Source organism: Eutrema salsugineum, unplaced genomic scaffold, assembly GCF_000478725.1.
Source record: "Eutrema salsugineum unplaced genomic scaffold, Eutsalg1_0 scaffold_9, whole genome shotgun sequence".
NCBI lineage: Eukaryota > Viridiplantae > Streptophyta > Magnoliopsida > Brassicales > Brassicaceae > Eutrema > Eutrema salsugineum.
In genome coordinates, this window is record NW_006256342.1 from 9,798,604 (window position 1) to 9,821,504 (window position 22,901).

General features: G+C 34.2%; 2 protein-coding genes across 3 annotated transcripts; one reads left to right on the plus strand and one right to left on the minus strand.

Moving 5' to 3' along the window:
• Positions 1–531: 531 nt before the first annotated feature.
• LOC18008829 lies at positions 532–3,767 on the plus strand. Of its 2 annotated transcripts, XM_006391404.2 has the most exons (10): positions 532–781; positions 1,040–1,135; positions 2,309–2,393; positions 2,505–2,626; positions 2,702–2,726; positions 2,828–2,911; positions 2,997–3,026; positions 3,126–3,228; positions 3,317–3,384; positions 3,490–3,767. In XM_006391404.2, exons 1-9 carry the CDS (start codon positions 686–688, stop codon positions 3,378–3,380), a joined length of 705 nt encoding a protein of 234 aa, XP_006391466.1. In that variant the 5' UTR covers positions 532–685; the 3' UTR covers positions 3,381–3,384; positions 3,490–3,767. The 2 variants fall into 2 exon arrangements, with proteins under 2 accessions (XP_006391466.1, XP_024007225.1); XM_024151457.1 differs by lacking the exon at positions 532–781 and having other exon boundaries at positions 1,040–1,184.
• A 10,267-nt stretch (positions 3,768–14,034) lies between these two features.
• On the minus strand, positions 14,035–22,244 carry LOC18008994 (putative two-component response regulator-like APRR6). The gene is given in 10 exon segments (XM_024154647.1): positions 14,035–14,763; positions 18,972–19,118; positions 19,166–19,556; positions 19,677–19,860; positions 19,947–20,145; positions 20,237–20,313; positions 20,380–20,431; positions 20,433–20,863; positions 20,960–21,106; positions 22,106–22,244. Coding segments are annotated over 10 exon segments (2,496 nt in total).
• Between the last annotated feature and the right edge of the window lie 657 nt (positions 22,245–22,901).

The following is a 22,901-nucleotide window of genomic DNA, read 5'->3' on the forward strand; positions in this document are numbered from 1 at the left end:
ATGACTTTGTACCTTACAATCTTACACCACTTATACATTACAATTCTGTTGGTCCAAACCACCTAAGAAAGAAAAAAAGAAAAGATGAAGATCGTTATACCAAACAAAAAAAAACCCGCCAATTTTCTAAATTAACCCTTTTTATTAGTAAAGTTTTCTAAAAATCAACTTTTTTTTTGTCAACAACTAAAACCAATCTTAGTCAAATTTTTGAGTTATCCAAAAGAAGTCGACATTTTCGTTAGTTCCAAAATAGCTCAAACTTTAGAGTTATCTAATTTTTTTGATGATACTACGTAACAAGTTTAACATTCAAAAATTACTCTAATCGAAACAAACTTGAAAGAAAAAAACTGCTGTGGAAATAAATAATACGCGTTATCTTGAAAAAAATAGGAAAACTAAACGCGCGATTTGGTCAATGTGGTCGTGGATGGGTCACCTAATCTTTTTAATTTCCCTCTAAAAAAAGAAGAAATAAATTTTCTCCCAATTTCCTCGAAGAAGAACATTAGAAAATAAAATGTCAGGAACTGAAAAAAACTACGAAACCAATCAGATTCGGCCATTTCTTTCCCTCTTTTCTTTTTTCTCCCAATCACTCTTCAGATTCCGAAAAAAAAAGCAAACAAAGAAAGAAAAAATAGATTCTTTATCACCGGAGTTTTCACCGGACTCTTAAAAGATGAATACGCCGAACTGGGAACTCCGGAGTTGCTGTAACCGAAACCAGAACACGTTCCTCATCACCATCGGAATCTTCACCGTCGTTATCCTTGTGGTTAGTTTTTCCCATCTAATGTCCTTGAGAGAAAGAGTTTAAAGTTTTGACCTTTACTTGTTTTCTTCGATTCAAATTGAAGATCCGACAAATTTTTTTGTAAAAGTTAGTTTAAAGGGTATCTCGATTGTAGTGTTTTATGCAACTGTTGACTTATAATTTCATTCAAAGTTTGTGACTTTTGGCATCATAAAGTTTCTATATTTGTTCTTGTTTCTTAAGATCTTCACAGAGATTTCTTGGTTTTGTTTTTAACAGCTATGGAGGACATTTCTATTGACTCCATTTAAACTAATCACGGTGTTTTTGCACGAAGCGAGTCATGCTGTTGCTTGCAAGCTCACATGTGGAGATGTAAGGAAGCTCTCTCACTTCAACTACTACTTCAATGAAACTAAAAAAGGTTACAAAACTGATTTTAGGTGTAAACCCTTAATTCAGTTTGTAAACTTGAATTGTCCTTTTGATTTGTTAAATTATACTGGTTGATTTGTGATCCACTTTGCGAGCATAACATCTCTTTAGATATGCACATTTACCAGTCGAAAGGTTTGCTTTAGCATTGATGTCTCTGCATTTTCTCTGGACATGACTGTTTAGCATAGAGTGGATTTTAGCATCTTGATTCAGTTTGCAAACATAAACCGTCTGCTTCGATATGGAAAAATACACTTGGAACTCAGACTAATTTTAGGTTCCTTGAAAGTTTAAATGCGGTCGGGGTTCGCTTTGAATAGGCAGAGAAGATGTTTTTGTTATCATCCACTACTCGCATGGCTTTCTTTAGCAACAATACCTTGTGTAGATTGCTTTAGCAATGTTTGTCTTTGGATATGGCTGTTTAGCACGATCGTAAAGTTGGCATCTTGATGTCGAGTTACGATATCCTTATTTATTGTGCCATTCGCTATATTCCTCATTTGGTAAACATTGTTTTATCCTCACTTGTATATGATTCTCGCTCTATTGCTAATATGTAAACTACTAATATACGAATATACGTCATTAGTCTAAGAAGCCAAGACACACAGTTAGCTCAAACCTTAGCTTTAGGTCGACCGTAGCGTAGGACTAAATGTTAACAGATTATAGCTGGCTGCTGGTCTGAGTTTGTGAGAAAGCAGTTAGTGAAAGCGAAATCTGTAAAGATGTCTCTGCAGATTGTTAAGGCTGTAGAATTTATAGAATTTGATTGGGATTCCGGATGAAAGCCTTTTCATTAATAAGTTTCTCTAGTTGGTGAGTGTTATAAGAATAGCAGTGTACAGCTTAGCTCTTATCATAGTTCCAATAATGCAGAAAAGATAGTAGATAAGTTACACCGCTCAGCCCAAAAAAAATCTTTGATTATGTATTGATTGCACATTATTTTCATCAAATGCGTGCAACATTCTCTATGTTAATCTGCAACTTCATTTTTTCAGTTTGCACTTTGCACAGTCGCATATAATATGGATATTGTGTGCCTAAAAACAAATGTGGCTAATTTTTGTTTGAACTTAATCTTCTTCGTATTGAATCAAAAAGGTGGAGGGGATGGAGGTGAATGCAAATGAAGGAGGTTCCACAACAACACGTGGCGGCATCTATTGGCTGATCTTACCTGCTGGCTGTAATATACAATCTGTCTATCTCCCTTAAACAAATCAACCATTTTCAAATTTGGACCTTCCATTGTTGATGGCTAAAAGTGTTACATATATATTTGTTGTAATGGTTATAGATCTTGGCTCATCATTTTGGGGAATGGCTTTGATTCTTGCATCTACTAATCTGCTTACAGCAAGAATAGCTGCTGCTGGTCTCGGTCTTGCTTTATTCATCGTCCTCTTCATTGCCAAAAACGTAAGTAGAATTCATTTTTATCTCATTGAGGCATTGACATCAAACCAATGACATCCAAATTTTCAACCTTGACAGTGGACGCTTCGAGGTCTTTGTATAGGTGTGCTATCTCACGGTTCTTCTTGTTAAATTTTTCATTTTTTAGTTCTCAAAATGATAGTTGACAAAAAGATTCTAACAATCAGTGAAAAAGTCTCTCAGGTTTCATAGTTTTCCTCGCTATCATATGGGTTCTACAAGAGTTAACTACAGTAAAAATTCTCCGTTATGTCATTCTGTTCATCGGTAAATGAACCTCATTTTGTTCAGTCTTGTTAACATGTTTGAGTTTCATCTTCTCCGTATGAAAGCCAGATTCTTGATATTGCAGGTGTGATGAATAGCTTATTCTCAGTTTACGGTATGTGTTTCCTTTTCTCTCCCAATAACTTCACTTAAAGTTATGAACTTATGAACAAGAAAGAAGCCTCATTTGGTTTTGTTCTGCAATGGCTATTAGATATCTACGATGATCTGATATCGCGAAGAGTCCATTCAAGTGATGCTGAGAAGTTTGCAGAGATCTGTCCTTGCTGTACTGGTTGTGGCTGGGGTGTCATATGGTGAGACTTTAATCCAATTTTACACACAAAAAACAACAAATCTTTGTTTTTTCTTTGTTTCTGACCAAAAATGGTTTTGATTTTTCAGGGGAATGATATCTTTTGCGTTTCTTTGCGCATCATTGTATCTTGGGCTAGTGATCCTATCATAAAAAGGTGTTCTTTTGGTTTTGGCTTTCTTGTTTTTTGTTAAGCACATTTTTGCTTTTGAATTTTGATTAAGCGTTTTCATGATTTTTGTGAATTTTTGGTGTCTCTCAGGTTTCAAATTCTTTCCAGTGAACTGCGGAGTCTCCTTTCTTTCATCTATGCGCAGTTTTTTAACAGAAAACATTTTTTTGATTAAAAAGCTTGATTCTTTAGATCCCTTTGATGTATTTACATTTGATTGAAAGTTTAGGGTTTATCATTTTTTTTTTATTCATTTTGGAGTTTGTGTTGAATAGAATTCATTGATTGTTCTGTTTTAATGCATTGTAAGTCCGTTGATCTTGTCATCAAAACAAAACTCCGTCGACTTATTCCTGTAAATGGTCATAGTATCCTCGATTAGACTTCGTCCTTTCTTCCAAATTGATACTTAAACACCAAAATCTATTATATAAAGACTCAGCTGAGTCTCACAAACTTGACACATCAGCTTTCGAAAAAAATAATTTTCTCAATTCCAAAAAAATCTAATTTATCAGCCATGACACAAGTACAAATCTAGTTTCTATCTAGAAAAGTCATTCTCTTACAATAAAAAGGAAATGCATTGAATTTATAGTGTTATTACTTTGTAAACGACACCCGAGAAAATTGAACGAGGCTAAAATAAATTCATTTTTATAAAATGGAGCGGCATTCCACCTATTTTTCATTTTTCTCTTACGCGCTTAAAAAGCTCCAGAAATCAGGTATAGCGCAACTGCAGTCACGTTCATAACCAACATTAGAAAAGAATTAAGGTCTTGAAATAACATATCCAAAATGCATATTTCTTGTGTTAATTTTGTTTTAGTGATTGTGGTTTTTAGTGTTTCAGATCAGAAAGGCGATCAAATACATGGATATAATCACTCTACTCTACGTGTCTACGAGGAGGAAATGATAACCAATCCTTCTCTCATAGAAAGAGAGCTAGGATCAAGCTGTATGTAGTGTAATTACACACTATATATATATATATATATATTCATTCCTATTTTATGTATATATATAAGAAAAACTTTATGTGCCATTAAAAAAATTATTTCTTGTTTCCATATTAATTTAGAGTTTTATATGATGTTTTTTGTTGTTCGCAAAACATTGAAAAAACCATAAATAGTTTGTTTATTGCATGCATGAAAAATTATGATATCTTTGTATGCGTAATGCTCTGGTGCCTAACAATATTATTAGGTTTAGAGCAGATGATATAACAAACGAAGTTGAAGTTTTAGAGGCATTTTGTCTTCTGTTCAATTTCTGTTTATAGTTTTCGTACATCTTATATATATACATAAAACTGACATATAGTGAATGCTTAACTCAATCTAAAATCAGTTATAAAATTTTCTTACGTAGCGCCTTATTTCTCTGTCACATAGACAAAATTCTTTGTGTATCAGGAGAATGTAATGCCCAAATTTTATCATATTTACTTTATTGACGTCCGAACTTTATATTTTTATAACAAAAAATGAATATTTAGAAAGAAATTATTGTTTTTAATATTTATTACCCTAAGCAGAACTCAAAGGATTTGAGATGAGATTTAAAGCTAAGCTGAAACAAACAAACGCAATATTTTGTATTTTATTGTGTGTCTTTGAGTGTACGTATTTTGTTAATTTTATTTCATTAGTAAAAAAAACAGAAAATATATAATAAACAGACAGATATATGTCTTATTTTAAAGAGATAACAATAGAAAGTGATTTGCGATTACGTAATTCTATCATGATCTAGAAAATTTAAATTCGCACATATATATGTATATATATTATTGATCAACTTAACTATTATATATATATAAATTACCGCGTGTACACGCGAAGTTTTATCTAGTTATTGTAATAGTTGTGTACAAAATATCATGGTGTAGAAAATAATTGTTGTAGTTAAAAATTCAATAAAAAAAATAATCAAATTCTATTATATGGAGGAAAAATTTCATATTTTGTACTCTTATTAAATTTCATAATATTTAAAAGTAAATTTCCATTTTTCTTCAAAATTACAGCGAATAAATCCTAACTTTTTTTGTTTGATAGATAAGCAATCTTTTTTGTCTGATGGTATAAAGAGGTATATCGTTTGGAATCTTCCGAGGTTCATCTTGCATTATCTTGGTTCATCTTCCAATATATCTATTGGTTTGTAGATTAGGTTGAAGAAAATGAGAAAAATTTGTAGTAAAACCTTTCTTTGAATATTTCTGTTATAACGAATGCGAAAAAATGAAGTTATAAACATAAGGAACACAACACAGATTTAACGTGGTTTACCAACGATGTGTTGGTTACTTCCACGAACAAAAAAACCTATTTATTAAGGGAGGCAAAAGGTTCAGAAAACTCTGATGAAGGTTCTGAATCATAATCGGAATACATCAGAATCGGAATACATCAGAATTAGGTATCACATAGGTATTATAACTACCTAGTTAACCCTAATCATTTTTGGACCTGTCGTTCACGCCTATGTAACGTCCTTAAGCTGATAGCTTCGACCCATTACTCAAACCGACAATCTGCAGTAAGCTTCGTAGCTTACACCTCATCTGAAAACAACTCCGCAGCTTACACAATCTGTAACCAACATCTTCTACAGTTTGCTATGTAGCTTGCACCTTCCAGAGGTCACACTTTCCGCAAGTCGCACCTTATGGAAGTCGCACCTTACGCAAGTCGCACCTTACGCAAGTCGCACCTTACGCAAGTCGTACCTTCTGCAGGTACCTTCTGCAAGTTGCACAATCTACATTATGCTCTGTAGGTCCGCACCTTCTGCAACTTGCACCTCTCACAGTCTCAGATTTAAGGCACATTAACAAATCTCCACCTTGTCTTGAATCGTCCAAACAGATGTACCAGATGCACTTTTACAGTGCCAGATGTACCGAATTTTTCATTTGCCTCACACGTTTGATAACACCTAATTTTGACATATTTTCACCATTGATTTCAAATGCTTTTTCAAAGGTTTTAATCAGTTTTAGGAATTTTTATTATGATTTCCATGTATTTATAGTTTCAAGACTTTTTTCAGGAAACTTAGGGAAAATGATGGCAAAATGGAAGAAATCCACTTTTTAAAGCTCAGAGTCAGACCGTCAGAAGTTCAGCCTCAAATGAAGACTTTTTCAACGTCTGATCTAGTTCAAATTTGGAGACAATCAAGAGGAGACAACCAGATTTCCATAGCACTTTACATCACAAAGATTCAATTGTGCAATCAAAAGATACATGGAGAACAAGCTGACCCAGTTTACCAGTCCTGGAAGACTCTCACCCGCGGCAAAATCATGTTTTACCTGCCCTGGAAGACTCTCACCCCCGGTGTACCTTAGGACGAGCCACAAGGCCCAACATCAAAGCCCACTTCGCCATTCCTCTTTAGAGAAGCCCTAAATGAGACCTGGAAAAACTTAGGACCTATAAATACATTGTTTAGCGGCTCCAAACAGGTGTGTGCTCCTGTAATGAGATTTTGAGCCACCAAAATCTGTTTCTCTAGGGTTAGGCGATGGAGATGGGGATTCTTCCCCAGATCCATTGTTCTTTCTCCTTTCAATTCTACTAACTTTTCTGTTTCACTCTTTTGCATTTTTCTATGTCTTTTATTATTCCTTGCATCATGTAGATCTGTCCCAGAGAGTCAAGTTGTTTTAAGAGTCATCGATGATCATATATATCGATTAGGATTTCTATAGTTCTAAACCATATTCTGGATCTCATCTCTTCTAAGTTGTTCATATTGCATGAGAGTAGATTCATGACCTATTTTCTGAGCCTAGGATCGATCAGAGCCATGAGAGTGTTGTATCAGATCATCCATACCTAGCTTCAGAAGAACATAGTCGCTATAGGAGTCGAAAGCTACCCATAGAGAAGATGTGAGCAGACGAATTCAATGTCTAATGCATGATCTTATTTCTGTCATGAGAGCGAGAGTTAATTGTCATATCTAAGTGATTAGTTGATTAAGATGACGAGAATTAGTTAATCATACATATGTCTATTGTAGTTCCATGCAGATTCCTAGAAACAGATGAAGATAAATCGCCCGGAAGCTAATTGTAAATGCCACCATACATCGATTATAGTAAATCGGAGAAGTCTAAATTGCACCCTATGAGTTTAAGAGTATTTAGTTTGAGTCGATATGCTTGAGATATGCTTGAGATATTCTTTTAACAATTCATCATGCATTGCATTTTATCTCTTGTGAATATTAGATTAGGTTTAGTTTAGGACTTTTAACTAAAAACCCCAAAACGTTTATTGGTTTATGATTTTGCTTACTTCCCAGTTTGTTGTTTCTTGCAGATTAGACATTCTCCCTATGGATCGACACCCTAAGTTCTACAATCTGTGCACTTTCAGATTTTAGGGTTTTATAAATTTAAAACTTTCTTTATGGACCAATGAGCTTGTATGAAAAACAACCCTAGGCCCGTAGCTCATCAAAGTTTTTGGCGGCGTTGCCAGGGAGGTTCTTAGTCGCTGGAGGTCTAAACCTAGGAGGTTGAAGCCACAAAAGACAATATATATGTCGAGTTTCTGCCAAAAAATCATAGGAAGTAAACCAAACTCATAAACACCCTAACTTTTTTTTTTTCTGCTTATTCTCTCTTCTGTTTGCCCTAGTTTCAGAAATCTTTGAAGCATGGATCATCCAAGAAGAAATCCTAACCCTGATCGAAGGTTTTGCAACTTGTGTGAAGCTCCCTACGCATGTGAATCACCTTCCAGGCGTGATTCCAATCATCCAGTTCGGCCAGATCATCCGAACCACCACCATGGAAACTCGCGACCTCTACACCATCGAGATGAGCCCTTCACCTGGTGAATCGTCGACCATCTCATCCTCTTTCTCATCAGATTATGCACCAGAACTATGAGGATAATCTGTTTAAAATCCTGCTAAATCGATTGGAAGCCAAGCTGAATCAGTTCCTTGCCTCCCAAGCCATCATCGATGCTGCCCTGCGAACAAGGATAGATGACATGACCGTCGACCTTAACAAAAGGTTTGATGACCTCTCTGAGCATGTGAAGATACTGGAGATCAGATAATCAAAGATAATGACGTGTCGAACCAGAGAATGGAGTCTGTCGAAGAAGAGCAGGACAAAAACAAGTTCAACATTCGACAAAATGAAAGGGAGCTGCAAACCCTAACTTTCAAGATCGATGACTTGGATAAGGAACTGAATGAGAGCAAAAACCAGACCTACGACTACACATTGGAGCTGTGGCAGGGCGTAGCTAAGGTTGAAAACAAGACAGAAGAGCTTGATGCTACTCTAGACAAAGTTGTCTATGCTGTAGATGAAGTAGAAGAGAAAGTTGAAAAACTTTCTAAAGATCATAAGGAGTATGATCTGAACTCTAGAATCAATGATTTGGATACCCAAGACGTGCCTAACAACCACTGGAAGCAAGAGAACAATAATGGAGAAGAAGAGATTTAAGAAGAAAGCATAGAGAGCCGGAGGAAGCTGACCGCGGCTGCGAGTACTTCACCCGCGGCCAGAGCCACTTCCACCGCGACTCCAAGCTCCTCACCCGCGGTAGAGCATGATTTCTCAGATTAGGAGAACTTCCAACCTCTTTCTGAAACCTGTTCAACTGCAGACCAACCCCTTGTGACCAGATCTAGGTTGTTTGATCAAGTTGTCTTCTCAATCACTGCACAAGCATCAAAAGAAAAGGAAGAATCCAACACTTATGAATCTTGCAACATAGTTTACACTTGTGACAATGAGCTTCAAGAGCAATTCTCAGAAGATGAAGAGTATGGTTTGTTTGTTGAAGATCCAAACTATGGGGACAATTCATCTAATGACAACTCAGAACCAATTACCAAGAGCATATCCAGAGAGAGACTGATTGAATTCAACAATTTTGTGAAGTCCATTCCTCTCTACCATGGTTTCGACGACATCTGGAAGCAAGGCTGCCTTCAAGTTTTTTTTTCAGATATAGCAAGAAGACTAAGGAGAACGTCTACACTTATTTCAGAAGAGCCAGGTATCTATCTTTTCCTAGATCATCACCTGATGCAGCTGTTTACATGATCCATCTCAAAGATCCCCACGAAGCCATTGACTACACAAACAAGATCAACAAAGAAGCACTTGAAGAGTCAATCAAGTAGTTCAAAGCCTCCTAGAAGGAATTTCATTTGCCAAAGCATGTAGAGACTACATGATCGGCCACTTCTTCTATGACAGCAAAGATTCTATTCAAGAGATGAAAGACTTGTTCACACACGCCCAAGAAGGTAGACCATTTCGAAATCTGCACAAAGTTCAAGACAAAGGTCAATTTCTTATATCTTGTGATATTAGAGGTGAAAGATTTCTCAATATTCTTTGTGATTCTGGAGCTTGCATTAACATGATGTCCAAAGCAACTGCTTTGAGACTTGGCATTAAGCACATTTCAAATACCATGACAAAGATTAGCTTAGCAGATGGTTCAAGTGCAACACCAAGAGGGATATCCCGAGATATTCCTCTAAGGATTGGAGATTGCATTGCACCTGTCGATCTATACATAGTGAAGACCAAAGATGACTCTTATCCACTTATCCTTGGATGGTCTTTCTTAGCAACTGCTGGAGCCATCATGGATTGGCCCAACAGGAGATTTTATTTTGCAAATATCGACAAGGATATCTTCTATCAAGCTACACCACTTAAGAGCAAAGGAGAAAAGCAGAAAGCCTAGGCCTTTGAACCAGAAGAAATCTGGAGTGATGAAGAACCTGCAAGACAGAAGAGAAGGATTTCGAAAAGGACTTGTCTTAGGACAAGATCCTATTTGAGCTAAGTCTTTTTCTTTTGCAAGTGTAGCTAAGGACTATAAACCAAAGCGCTTGATGGGAGGCAACCCATTTAGCTACTTATTTGCTTCTGTTTATCTTTCTTTTTCTATTAAAGTTTTGGTTTTTTTATTTTAGACAGGCCTTAGTATGCCACAAAAAAAGGAAGAAAAAGAAGAAAGAGAGCTGACCGCAGCCAAAGGAGGTTCAACCGCAGCCAGCAAGCATTTTGCCGTGGCCACGAAGCTTTGAACCGCGGCCAGCACCACTCGGCCACCCTTGGCCATTTCCACCTCTACCTTGATTCAAATCCATCCAAGTTGGATCAAGCACCACTTCACATCATCCACCATCCACCATTCAATATCCTACCACCTCCACAACCACCTCATAATCCATCACCACACCAGGTAAGTTTTCTTTTCCTTAATCTTTTTAAATTTTTTCACATACTCTATTTCTCATCCTTGCCTGATTTATTTCATACTGGGGACAGTGTGATTTAAGTATGGGGGAGGATTTCATCCCTTTCTAACCACTTTTTCTTGCATGAGCCTTTGCATTCTGCATTTTTCTTTAAAATTTTTCAATTTTTTTTTCGATTTTTCACAAAACTTTTCAAAATTCTTTTGAGTTTCAAAAAGTGTTTTCAAAGGTCAAATACATTTTAAGGGAATAATGACAAAATCGATGATGATAACCAACCTGTTTGCTTCTACACCAATGATTCATAAAAAGCTCTTTCAAGGTTTAGTATTAGACTTGGCGGTAGCTGGAGTACTTACACTACGAAATCCTACCAGAAGACTTCTATTCATGAAGATATTTTCTAACAGGATATTCTAGCTCATCTTACTTGGACTTAATCTTGACATCTAATTTTCTCATCAATGGTTTTAAGAAGGCATCATGATATACATCTAGGACATCTTTATCTTATTGTTACCACTCTTTGTTGTCCTAGATGGCCAGTTCATCTTTAGCTGGTACCTCACCTTTAACCCAAACCTTTATGTTCTAACCTCATGCATTCTCTCTTAAGTATATATTGACAGATATGTGCAAAAACGCCGTAGAGGGAGGAACAACATAGTTTTCAGTCATTCATGAGAAAAACTGAAAAAGACCAGAAGGGAGTGTGCCAGAAATCTTATGATTCCTCAGAAAAGCTCATTCTTATAAGTAAATTTCATGCTTTTTAAGATTAAGTCAAAAGGCAGTTTCCCCTTTCCCAAAAAAAAAACAAAAAAAAAAAGAAGGAAAGGAAAGAAAACCAAAAGCCTAAAGAGTCTTAGAAGCCGAAATCATTTGAGCCAAGGCAATAGGTATCCACCTAAGGAGTTATGGATTCACAACCTAGACAAAAAATCCAAGTCTGGGGGAACTATAAGGAGAACCTGAAGAAAGGAGATCAGAAATCTTAAAGCAAAGAGAATGTGACTGAAACAGTGGGGGCATTTACAGTTCCATCCTCTCTTGCTGTTTTGCATAATGTCTTGTCTCTCCAGAAAAAGGTAACCCTAAACACATCAAACCTTACCATTAAAAAGCCTTTTTGATACCTAACCTTGAATGCCTTGTTTGATATCCTTTTGATGAGAATCACTGAAACCTTTAATAAATGTTAAGAGCTAGGTGACTGGAAGTTAGTTCTAAGTGTGTGGATTTTTGCATGACGGATTAACAGACTAGTTATGTTTGTATTTTGGTGAGAATTTTCTAGACTTGATCTGATTGACGCATTGTCCATAATTAAGGTCTAGAAGTATGGTTGCTGATATTTTTGAGTTCCCTCTCACTTTTGTTGAATGATATTTTTCCAGATTTGATCTTGTTTTGTTTGAGGACAAACAAAGTCTTAAGTCAAGGGGGGGGGGGGTTGATACCACACCTGATTTTGACCCATTTTCACCATTGATTTCAATGCTTTTTCAAAGATTTTAATCATTTTTAGTAATTTTTATTATGATTTCCATGTATCTGTAGTTTAAAGGTTCTTTTCAGGAAACTTACGGAAAATGATGGAAAAATGGAAGAAATCTACTTTTTTAAGCTCAGAGTCAGACCGTCAGAAGTTCAGCCTCAAATGAAGACTTTTTCAACGTCTGATCTAGTTCAAATTTGGAGACAATCAAGAGGAGACAACCAGATTTCCATAGCACTTTACATCACAAAGATTCAATTGTGCAATCAAAAGATACATGGAGAACAAGCTGACCCAGTTTACCGGTCCTGGAAGACTCTCACCCGCGGCAAAATCATGTTTTACCTGCCCTGGAAGACTCTCACCCCCGGTGTACCTTAGGACGAGCCACAAGGCCCAACATCAAAGCCCACTTCGCCATTCCTCTTCAGAGAAGCCCTAAATGAGATCTGGAAGACCTTAGGACCTATAAATACATTGTTTAGCAGCCCCAAACAAGTGTGTGCTCCTGTAATGAGATTTTGAGCCACCAAGCTATGTGTTAGGCGATGGAGATGGGGATTCTTCCCCAGATCCATTGTTCTTTCTCCTTTCTATTCTACTAACTTTTCTGTTTCATTCTTTTGCTTTTTTCTATGTCTTTTATTATTCCTTGCATCATGTAGATCTGTCCCAGATAGTCAAGTTGTTTTAAGAGTCATCGATGAGCATATATATCGATTAGGATTTCTATAGTTCTAAACCATATTCTGTATCTCATCTCTTCTAAGTTGTTCATATTTCATGAGAGTAGATTCATGACCTATTTTCTGAGCTTAGGATCGATCAGAGCCACGAGAGTGTTGTATCAGATCATCCATACCTAGCTTCAGAAGAACATAGTCGCTATAGGAGTCGAAAGCTACCTATATAGAAGATGAGAGCAGACGAATTCAATGTCTAATGCATGATCTTATTTCTGTCATGAGAGCGAGAGTTAATTGTCAGATCTAAGTGATTAGTTGATTAAGATGGCGAGAATTGGTTAATCATACATATGTCTATTCTAGTTTCATGCAGATTCCCAGAAAAAGATGAAGATAAATCGCCCGGAAGCTAATTGGAAATGCCACCATACATCGATTAGAGTAAACCGGAGAAGTCTAAATCGCACCCTATGAGTTTAAGAGTCTTTAGTTTGAGTCGATATGCTTGAGATATTCTTTTAACAATTCATCCTGCATTGCATTTTATCTCTTGTGAATATTAAATTAGGTTTAGTTTAGGACTTTTAACCAAAAACCCCAACACGTTTATTGGTTTATGACTTTGCTTACGTTCCAGTTTGTTGTTTCTTGCAGATTAGACATCCTCTCTGTGGATCGACACCCTAAGTTCTACAATGTACATCTGTGCACTTTCAGATTTTAGGGTTTTATACATTTAAATCTTCCTTTATGGACCAATGGGCTTGGATGAAAAACAACCCTAGGCCTGTAGCTCATCAACGTTCCAAAATGCACTTTACCGTGCCGGATGTACCAGACGTCCCTTGTATCAGATGTACCTGATGCACGCTTGCCAGATGTACCAGAATTCCCTTCTATCAGATGTACTAAACGCACCAATATTATGCCAGATGTACCAGATGCACTCTTACTGTGCTAGATCTACTTGGTGTTAAGTAGAACAGGTGTCTCTACAGACCAGACGTCCCTTTGGACCAGATGTTCCGTCGGACCAGACTCCACTGCGGACTAGATGTTATTTCAGACCATACGCCTCTTCGGATCGGACATTGTTTCGGAATAGACGTCCTTTCAGACCAGACGCCTTTTACCAGGCTCATATACTCCTCCAGAGCCAGATGCCTTTCACTGGGCTCAGATGCTCCTTCGAGCCAAACAACCCTCACCGGGTTCAGACGTTCCTTCAAGCCAAACGTCCCTTCGGACCTGTAGTGTATGATCCACCATATCTTCGAAGCCATATATCTCTGTGGATCCAACCTCATTCCTTGTAAGCTGATCATGACATGTACTACGGTGAATATTCTCAGATGGTGTCAGTTCTGACAGATCAATTTCTGTCTGTAGCTCTTGAATCTCTTCGTGTAGCTCAGAATCAGTCTCGTCACGATATATATACAAATCCACCTGCATCTGTAACTCCACCTGCTTGTCAAAGCTACTGTTCTCTGTAGCAGCTGTGGTTAAAGGTTCATCTTGGAACCTTCTTTCTGAATCAACATTAGAGAACATGCACTTCGTTCTCCGCAGCAGCATCTGATTCATCTGCTCAGATACACCATTCGGTTGTGATGTATCCGTAACTGCATGATGTTGGACAACTCCTTCATCCTTGCATAGCTGATTGAGCTCTAATGAACAGAATTTCTCACCTTCCTCTGACAGAATTTGCACCTTCTTTTCACCTATACGACCAAAGCTCTTATGCCACAGCTTTGTTATATCTTTGTGGTGAATTTCTGAAGATGCAACATTCACAGAACCTGTAGCTGTGGAACCTCCACCCATACCCTTGTGCCCTCCTCTGCTGCAGGTGAAATCACCTTCATCATCCTCATTTTCATTCAATGGAGCCGCAAATCTCTATGACAGATAACATCTTCAACTTTCTTTTTCAATTTTATCGAAAAATGTGAGATTAGACGCATATAGAATGGGAACCATCTCTATAAAAACAATAGATTTTTTTTATGAAGAGATATCTGATGTCCAATATAATTTGTTGTTATAATTTGTATCTAGTTTTTTTGTTATCAAAATGAATGTTCAGATGAGAATATTGTAAATTAATTCTTATCATGATATTTTGAATAGCATATGATTTTGATTAATATTAATTAAAATCATTAAATTGAAACTATATAATATTGATAAGAACTTTAAAATTAATTATCTAATGATACATAATTTTAGTTAAATTTTAAAATCACTTAAAATGCATAAACTAACAGTACCCAACTCAATATATCTTGGTGAAAAGGTTCTTATGTAAAAGTCTAATTATATAAAAATTATAGTAAGGAAAAAGAATGTGCGTTCTTTCAAAAAAAAAAAAAAAAAAAAAAAAGAAGAATGTGCAGTGAGCAATCATATATTCCCTTTAAATAGTCTCAGTACTGTCATTTTGAGTTTACCCTCTGTCTCCCCTATTTTTTATATTTACAGTTTTTTAATATTAGGTTTTTACTAAAATAAAAATTTCACATCGTGATTTATCAGATGGATCCTATCCATTTCTCAATTTAATAAATAATATTTCTTAAAACTTTTCTTGTCTTACTATATTCTCAGCATTTTGTAACACTAAATATTTAAAATGCAATATTTATATCTTTTTGGACTTTACATTGATATATATAAACTTTCGAATATTATTATGTTAGATACACAATTTCTAACCAGAGAGGAATTTACATAGTAAATAAAATGATATTTATCATATTTTTGTAATTCTATTAGAATTATCTACATTTTTATATGTGTAAAGCTCATATAATTGGTTTTGCATTCTTAATGAAAGTTTGTTAATAGAACTAATATAATTATATCATGGAAGAAAAACTAATAGAATTTATTTTTAAAAAATGATATCAATCTATCAATTTTATTGGGCACTAAAACATTTAGGGTCCTGCCATTGACCAATACTGTCTACCTCCCATATATCTACCATTAAGCCAATACAATTATTTAAACACTTTTGTAGAGAATTTTTTTCTACATTTGATATTTATAGAAAGACCTAAAAAGAAATAAAATCTATACTTTATCAATAATATAATTCTGAAAGGTCGTTTTGAGATATATGTGATATAATATTATAATATTTAATTTATATATGATATCTAAACTTTACCAAATACTAAAGTTTTATATTTTGATTAGTCTACATTGAGATTACATATTGTTTCATTAAAATATTTTATTTTTATTTTATGCTAAATTTATAATCAATATTAGAGCATTTATTACTTGGTCATAGGTTTTACTAGAGTTGAATTTCATAAAATATTAAATTTGGTCAAATTAAAAACATTTGACTCATTTAGAATATGTAAAGAGTAGCGAGCCAAAAGAAGTTGAACTTCTCAAATATAAATTAAATTTTCAAGCGCAAAGCTCATGGTACAATCAAGAATCTGAATAACTTTTGAATGGCCACATTATTGTATATGAATTACATACATGTATATGTATGATAGAATATATATATATATATATGTTTTCTTGGTAGTGAATGAGAGGAGGAAAAAAAATAAGAGGAGAAACAATGAGAAAAAGAAAAGTTCATAAAAACAAAAATCACAAAATCATAAAGTTTTTTCATTCTTATTGTTCTGCTCTTATATTTTTTTCCTGTCTCTCATTCACCACCAAAAAAACACATATATATATATATATATTTATGTATTTTTGTGTAGCATTTGACCATGCCAATCCGAAATGCTAAACAAAAATATAATTTATTTTTCCAGATTACAGGCCAAGAGATAGTATGGAGATATATAGAAGGCGATGGTATGAGGGTTACAAAAATATTCAGACTATTAACTCAGATTAAAAATTCTGTGAGAAGAAAATTCAGATATGATTCCAGAATTATTTGTTGAGAATCAATCCAAAGTTCCACATCGGAAGTTTAGACTAATATGGTCTAATATATAAGTAATGTCCAACTCTAATTAGTATGAGGTCTTTTGGGAAGGAGCCCAAAATCAAATCCGTGTGGGCTTTGTCAGTTGGGCCCAAAGCAAACAATATCATACTAATTGAAAAAGTTGGACATGCGTTTTTCAAGCCCAATATTATTCAGGTGAAAATTTTCATCACTATTTTCAGAATGATAGGCTAAAGTGTAAGAGACATTTTATTATTATTGTATCTCAAAAAACGTGGAAATGTTACATAAGCCTTTAACAGTCTTTTTAAAAAAAAAGCTATATTCAAGATATTTAGTTTTTTTTTTAAATAATATATATATATATATATATATATATACACATATATATGATATTTAAACTCTATAAATAAGAGTTTGATATTTCTAGTCCAGATAAAGTAACGTTATAATGCTGCCCAAAAAATAATACTACAAATAATTATTTTCTATTAAATTTACATTATAGCATTTTTTTTTATAACATCTATTTTATTAGATAGTAAAAAAGTAATACATCATGTTTACAAGCCATTTTGGCAAAGATTGAAAAACATAATACATAGCATGAAAACAACAATACATAAAATTAAAAACACAAAGCACTAAATCAAAGAAGATGAGTTTAAACGATTTTTTTCTTCGAATTTTTCTCGCTGAAAAAGTGTCCACACCTTCTTTCCTCGTAATCGCATTTGATCTAAAGCGATTTTTTTTTTTGCTATGATCCATCTTTTCTCCTGTTGTATGTTATTGACACATTTCCAAGTAAGAACTAAAAATATTCTATGAATAAGAATCCAATCTTTTGATTCTTTCCATAGAAAAAATACTTGAAATTGCCAATTTTCTACGACTGTACGTATGTCGCCATACCACAAGGAGTTTTCATCTTCCGCTCCAAACCCTTGTCCCCTCCATGGTGGTTTCCATGTTTGTTGTTCCCATAGTAATGCCATATCCGGCTGAATAGAATCATCGAAGAAGATCAAACATAAAACCCAAATTCGCCAATCATCGTTTCCATGACTCCTAACTTCTCCTATTCCCGGATCAAAAACCCAAATTACATCTCCAAACCATACAGTGGAGGATAATAAAAACTGCTGTGAGTGTTGATTTAATCTTGGATCAATTTGAGTAAATTGGTTCAAGAAAGAATTAAAATCCCAACCAAAGACTTGACGAATTATAGCATTTATTATTTGGTCATAGGTGTTACTATAGATGAATTTAATGGAAATGTTATTTTTGGTCAAATCAAAATTATTTAATATTTATAATATGTAAAAATTTGATCCAAAAGAAGTTAAAACATAAATAGAATCTCAAACCACATGATACAAACAAGAATCTGAAAAAAAGTTTGGAATCTCCAATATGATATACATTTGCATTATTAAAAAAAAATGGCACTCATTGTTCTTCTCTCAATGCTTTTTTTTGTTTCCTTCTCTCATTCACCACCACGAAAACACACACACATATATATATATATATATATATAAATATATATATATGTCATGCATTATCATTTATCATCTCATCGATCTAACTCATGCACTCAGGATCATCATCAAAATGATCTTCTCCCTCCATAGCCTCTCTTGGATTTCCGGCTTCCATATTCTGTTTTCCGCAGGGCTCCATCACATTATGTTTCTGACTTGTCGACACTAGATTCATAGAAAGTGATTGATCATGGTTGGTGTCAGGGGTTGAGTCCATCAGGGTATTAAAGGCAGAGTCATGTCCAATACACCTCGTCGAAAAAAGAATATCTTCCTTAGAAGAGCCAAAATTTCGAACCAACAGTCAATATCCATCTCATTGACGTCAATGTCAAAATAAATCAGCTCTTCGATCGGAACATCATTATCTTCCACATAAGGAACCAAAGCCATATCTTCCATATTAGTTTCAAGGGATTGGGTTTTATTGGTTTCAAAAGAAGCATGTCTTCAAGAAGAAGAAAACTTTCTTCAGAAAACAACCAATCTATCTGGTCTGTATTGGTTTCGAAAATGGTGGTCGTATTGGTTTGAGAAGAGGTTTCATAACTTGTTTGACCAGAAGCAAAACCGACATGGGAAATGACATTTTGAGAAAGAACATGATTTTCTCCAGAAGAAACCATACCCATCTGGTTACTGATTTCAGAGGGAATCATATTTTCAGAAGCAACATAGCCTTCTACTGAAGAAATATTGGTTTCAGGAACATTTATGTTCATATCAGTTTGAGGAAGAACATAATTTTCTAGGGTAGGAATCCAATCCATCTGGTTCATATTGGTTTCAGATGACTAATGTTTTCTGTTGATGGAACACAACCTATTTGGTTTATATTGGTTTCATGATCGCGAATATTATCGGTTGATGGACTCCAACTTATCTGGTCCATATTGGTTTCTAAAGTGTTCATGGTAAAGTCTAGATCTGGAAGAAAATAACTTTCTCCCATAATGCACAGATCAGCTTGAGGAACATAAGGCTCTGGTATATAAATAAAGTCTAGATCTAGTTGGTTCCAATCGATTTCAAGAACAGATGAGCTAGGTTGAAATGGGTTAGGTTCAGACTGAGGAATACAAATCCCGGAAGACTCCATCTGGAATGCATCTGTGTTAGATGCACCAACACTTGATGACAAACCATAAAGAACAGGAGGGTTATCACTACTTAAGCCACTATGGTTAGATGCACCAACACTTGATGACAAACCAGAAAGGACAGGAGGATTATCACTTAAGCCACTATGGTTAGATTCTCCAACACTTGATAGCAAACCAGAAAGGACAGGAGGATTATCACTACTTAAGATAATATGGTTAACATCATGGATAGAAAAAATATGGGAAGGTGGGTTGTTACTTGTGGCTGAAGGAGCGTAATTGACTTCCATAGGTGACTTGTTTAATAGGTTACCAAAAAGTGAGTGTTTACTCAGATCCAATTTTCCACCTAGATGAAACTTGGGCACCATCTTCGCTTTGCCCTTTTCAGCAGATTTTTTGAATGAATCTGCATACAAGAAAAACAAAAAACATTATTGACACAAAGATGTTGAATTGTGAAAAGTATATATATAGTAAAAGAACATGACTTGCATTGGTCGATGGATCAGGAGGATGCTTCCTTCTTTTTCAGAGAATACCACTTTGTGTTACTTTCAACGATATTCTTTGCTAAGTTGGATGCATTGAAAGGATATTCATAGTCTGAAGGGTAGTTGAATGTCTTATCTGTTGACCTCCATTCATTCCTCGACAACGAATGGTTCATTAGCTTAACTTGTGCTTTGTATTTCTGAAACAATTAATTATAGAATAAAACAGGTTATCATAAGGCTAGTAAAATTATATATTGAAAAAGAGTGTATATAAATGTATATATGAACCTGAAGGTGGCTACCGACTTGGCAAAGATTCAAGTCTGAGTCATTCATAATGCTCAATATGGATTTAGGACAAGAATCTGTAGGATAAAGAACTGTAATCAATTGGTAGAAAGAAGAATTGGTCAAAACAAAAAAAATCTTACCTTTTGCACCCAATATGGATATAGCTGTTAAAAATATCATTTGGCGCTCCTGGAGTCAATACATTGCATCGTCTTCCAATATTACTCTCCATATTTATTCCTTCCTCTCTCTTGTTCTCAGCCTCAGTGGGATAAACCGGTTTAGTTTTTCCTTCATCAATTGCTTTGCCTTTTCTCTTTTGGTATGTTTCAGGGGTTGTAAATGTTTTGACGAAGGGTCGTCTTCCTAACAAAGATGACTGACTTGTTCTCTGCCTCTTTATGGTTTCTCTAAGAGATTCAATCTGATTTAGTATATTTTTCTCCACAACTTTCTCTTGTTGTTCAGCGATGTTGATTTTCTTTAACTCTTGGCTCTTCTTAGGTACCACATGCTGCCATAGGTTTTCGATGTCGTTTTCAGAAATCGGCTTCGTTAGACAAAAACGTGCACTTTTTGTCAAAAGATCTGATGTTTCCTTGGTATTTATTTCTGGACTTATCACTTTAACATCAAAAAAATAGATAAATTAATCTGTGGAAGAAAGTAACAAACAGTGTAAAGAGTAAGCGCAAGAAGAATGTGTAAATGTTTGCTTACGTATAAGAGGAATTTTTTTGTGAAGCAAAGCAGTGAGAAAGGAATGTGAATCTATATGAGGCATTTCAATGTTGGCTATCACAAGTCCAGTATCCTTTTGCTTTTCGATCATCGATAAAGCCTCACTTGCCTTGTTCAAGCTCATCACTAGTACATCAATTTATATATTAAATATTTACAAAATCCAAAAAAAAACATTGTTCAAAACAATAATCAAGTTTCTTCCATTTTAGTTTTAGTTATATAAAAAAGTTGAAAAAACAATAGATTAACACGCACATTTTCGATTATATATGATGATTAGCTAACCTAATACATAATATATTATTTATATACATATTAATATTTGAAAGAAATTTTTTGGGCTAGAACCAGACATCTAACAATCTGATTATCCGATTAAAATATAGAATATATGTATTAAAACTCAACAATTATACATCTAGGGTATTCAATAAAAAATTAATAAAAAATTAGAGTTCAAATATTTTATTAAATTCTTTCTTATCGATTTTTATTTATTTACAAAAAAATATTTTAAAAGAGAAATTTATATGCGTATTATCAATTATATTTGATGATCGACTAATCTAATACATAATACATTATATATATATATATAAATATTTGAAAACTTTTTCCAGCTAATACCAAACATTCGAAATCATGTTAAGAAATCATTTCTAAATAACATCAGTTATCAAAATCTCATATATATTCCACAAAATATAGATTATACTAAAATTTAATGGTTTTTACAAAATAGTATCCAATATCTATGACATATTATTATCCAAACTAATAATCGTAGGTGATTAGGATTTTCAACAAAAGGGTTGTAAGAAAATCATCTTCAAAACTGAGATCCAAGACCAATCAGTAGCCTATAGCTTTAATATTCTGTAAATTAAATTATAAATTATAATTTTCTATGCGAATTCACATTTCTTCAAATTTGTTCAGAGATCCTGATTTATACAATGTAGAAATCTCAAGATCTAGAGACGTTGAATTATAATCATCAGGAAAATATTCAGCAAATGCTAAAATTTACCATACCAAATGTAACAAATTAGAATAATACCGTTGATATGTAAATGGAAAAATGATCAACATCAATATAAATGGTAAACAATTTTTTTTTACCTTTATACGAAAATTGCTTAAGCATTGAAGTGAGAAATTCAATTGATGTAGTGTCATTATCGATTAGCAGAACTGAAATATCACCAATGCGTTCAGGAACTATGTTTCCAGCCAAATTTACGGTCAACTTTTCAGTCATATTTTCAAAAATATATGATATGAAGGTTTGAAATAATAACCGAGTTAAGGGGAAATAAGCTATTGCATGGACGTATATAAAAGAAAGAATAGAAATTGTAGACCCAACAAGGTCATAAATTGCAAACAACACCAGATGAAGAAAACTATTTTAATTTCTATCAAATATATTTCATTTCATCATTGACCCTACCTATAATATATTTTTTTAACTCTAAAAATATACCCAGTCTAAAGTATAATCTATTAGTTTATATAATTCAAAATCTTATCAAACACATGGTAAATGATATTATAGCATTGGTAGTGATAAATATAATTATTTTGGGAATATTATAGTGTTTCTTGACCGATATAATTTGAGAATTTACACGATAGTCATCGACTTAAAAATCCATATATAGTTAGTTGTTATTTCATTTATAAATTTTGACTAGAAATATACAATTAGTTCATTTTTTATACAATGTTTTAGAAAATGATTAATTAATTAACAAAAAGTAAACATAGAAAATTTTTGTATATGCATAAAAGATTTTTCATAGAAAAATTTGGTGGAATTATGTTTTCTCTTTTTTCTTATAATTAGATAATATTTTTATTTCAGTCAGGAAAAAATGTAGCTACAGATGTGTTTTAGATTTATGGAAGCGTAAAA

What these genes read in the sequence shown, in the direction of transcription:
- LOC18008829 (XM_006391404.2), top strand. Translation starts at nt 686, where the DNA reads ATGAATACGCCGAACTGGGAACTCCGGAGTTGCTGTAACCGAAACCAG. An exon ending in TCACCGTCGTTATCCTTGTG is followed by an intron (nt 782 to 1,039) that starts GTTAGTTTTTCC and finishes TGTTTTTAACAG; the next exon opens with CTATGGAGGACATTTCTATT. An exon ending in TAGCTTATTCTCAGTTTACG is followed by an intron (nt 3,027 to 3,125) that starts GTATGTGTTTCC and finishes AATGGCTATTAG; the next exon opens with ATATCTACGATGATCTGATA.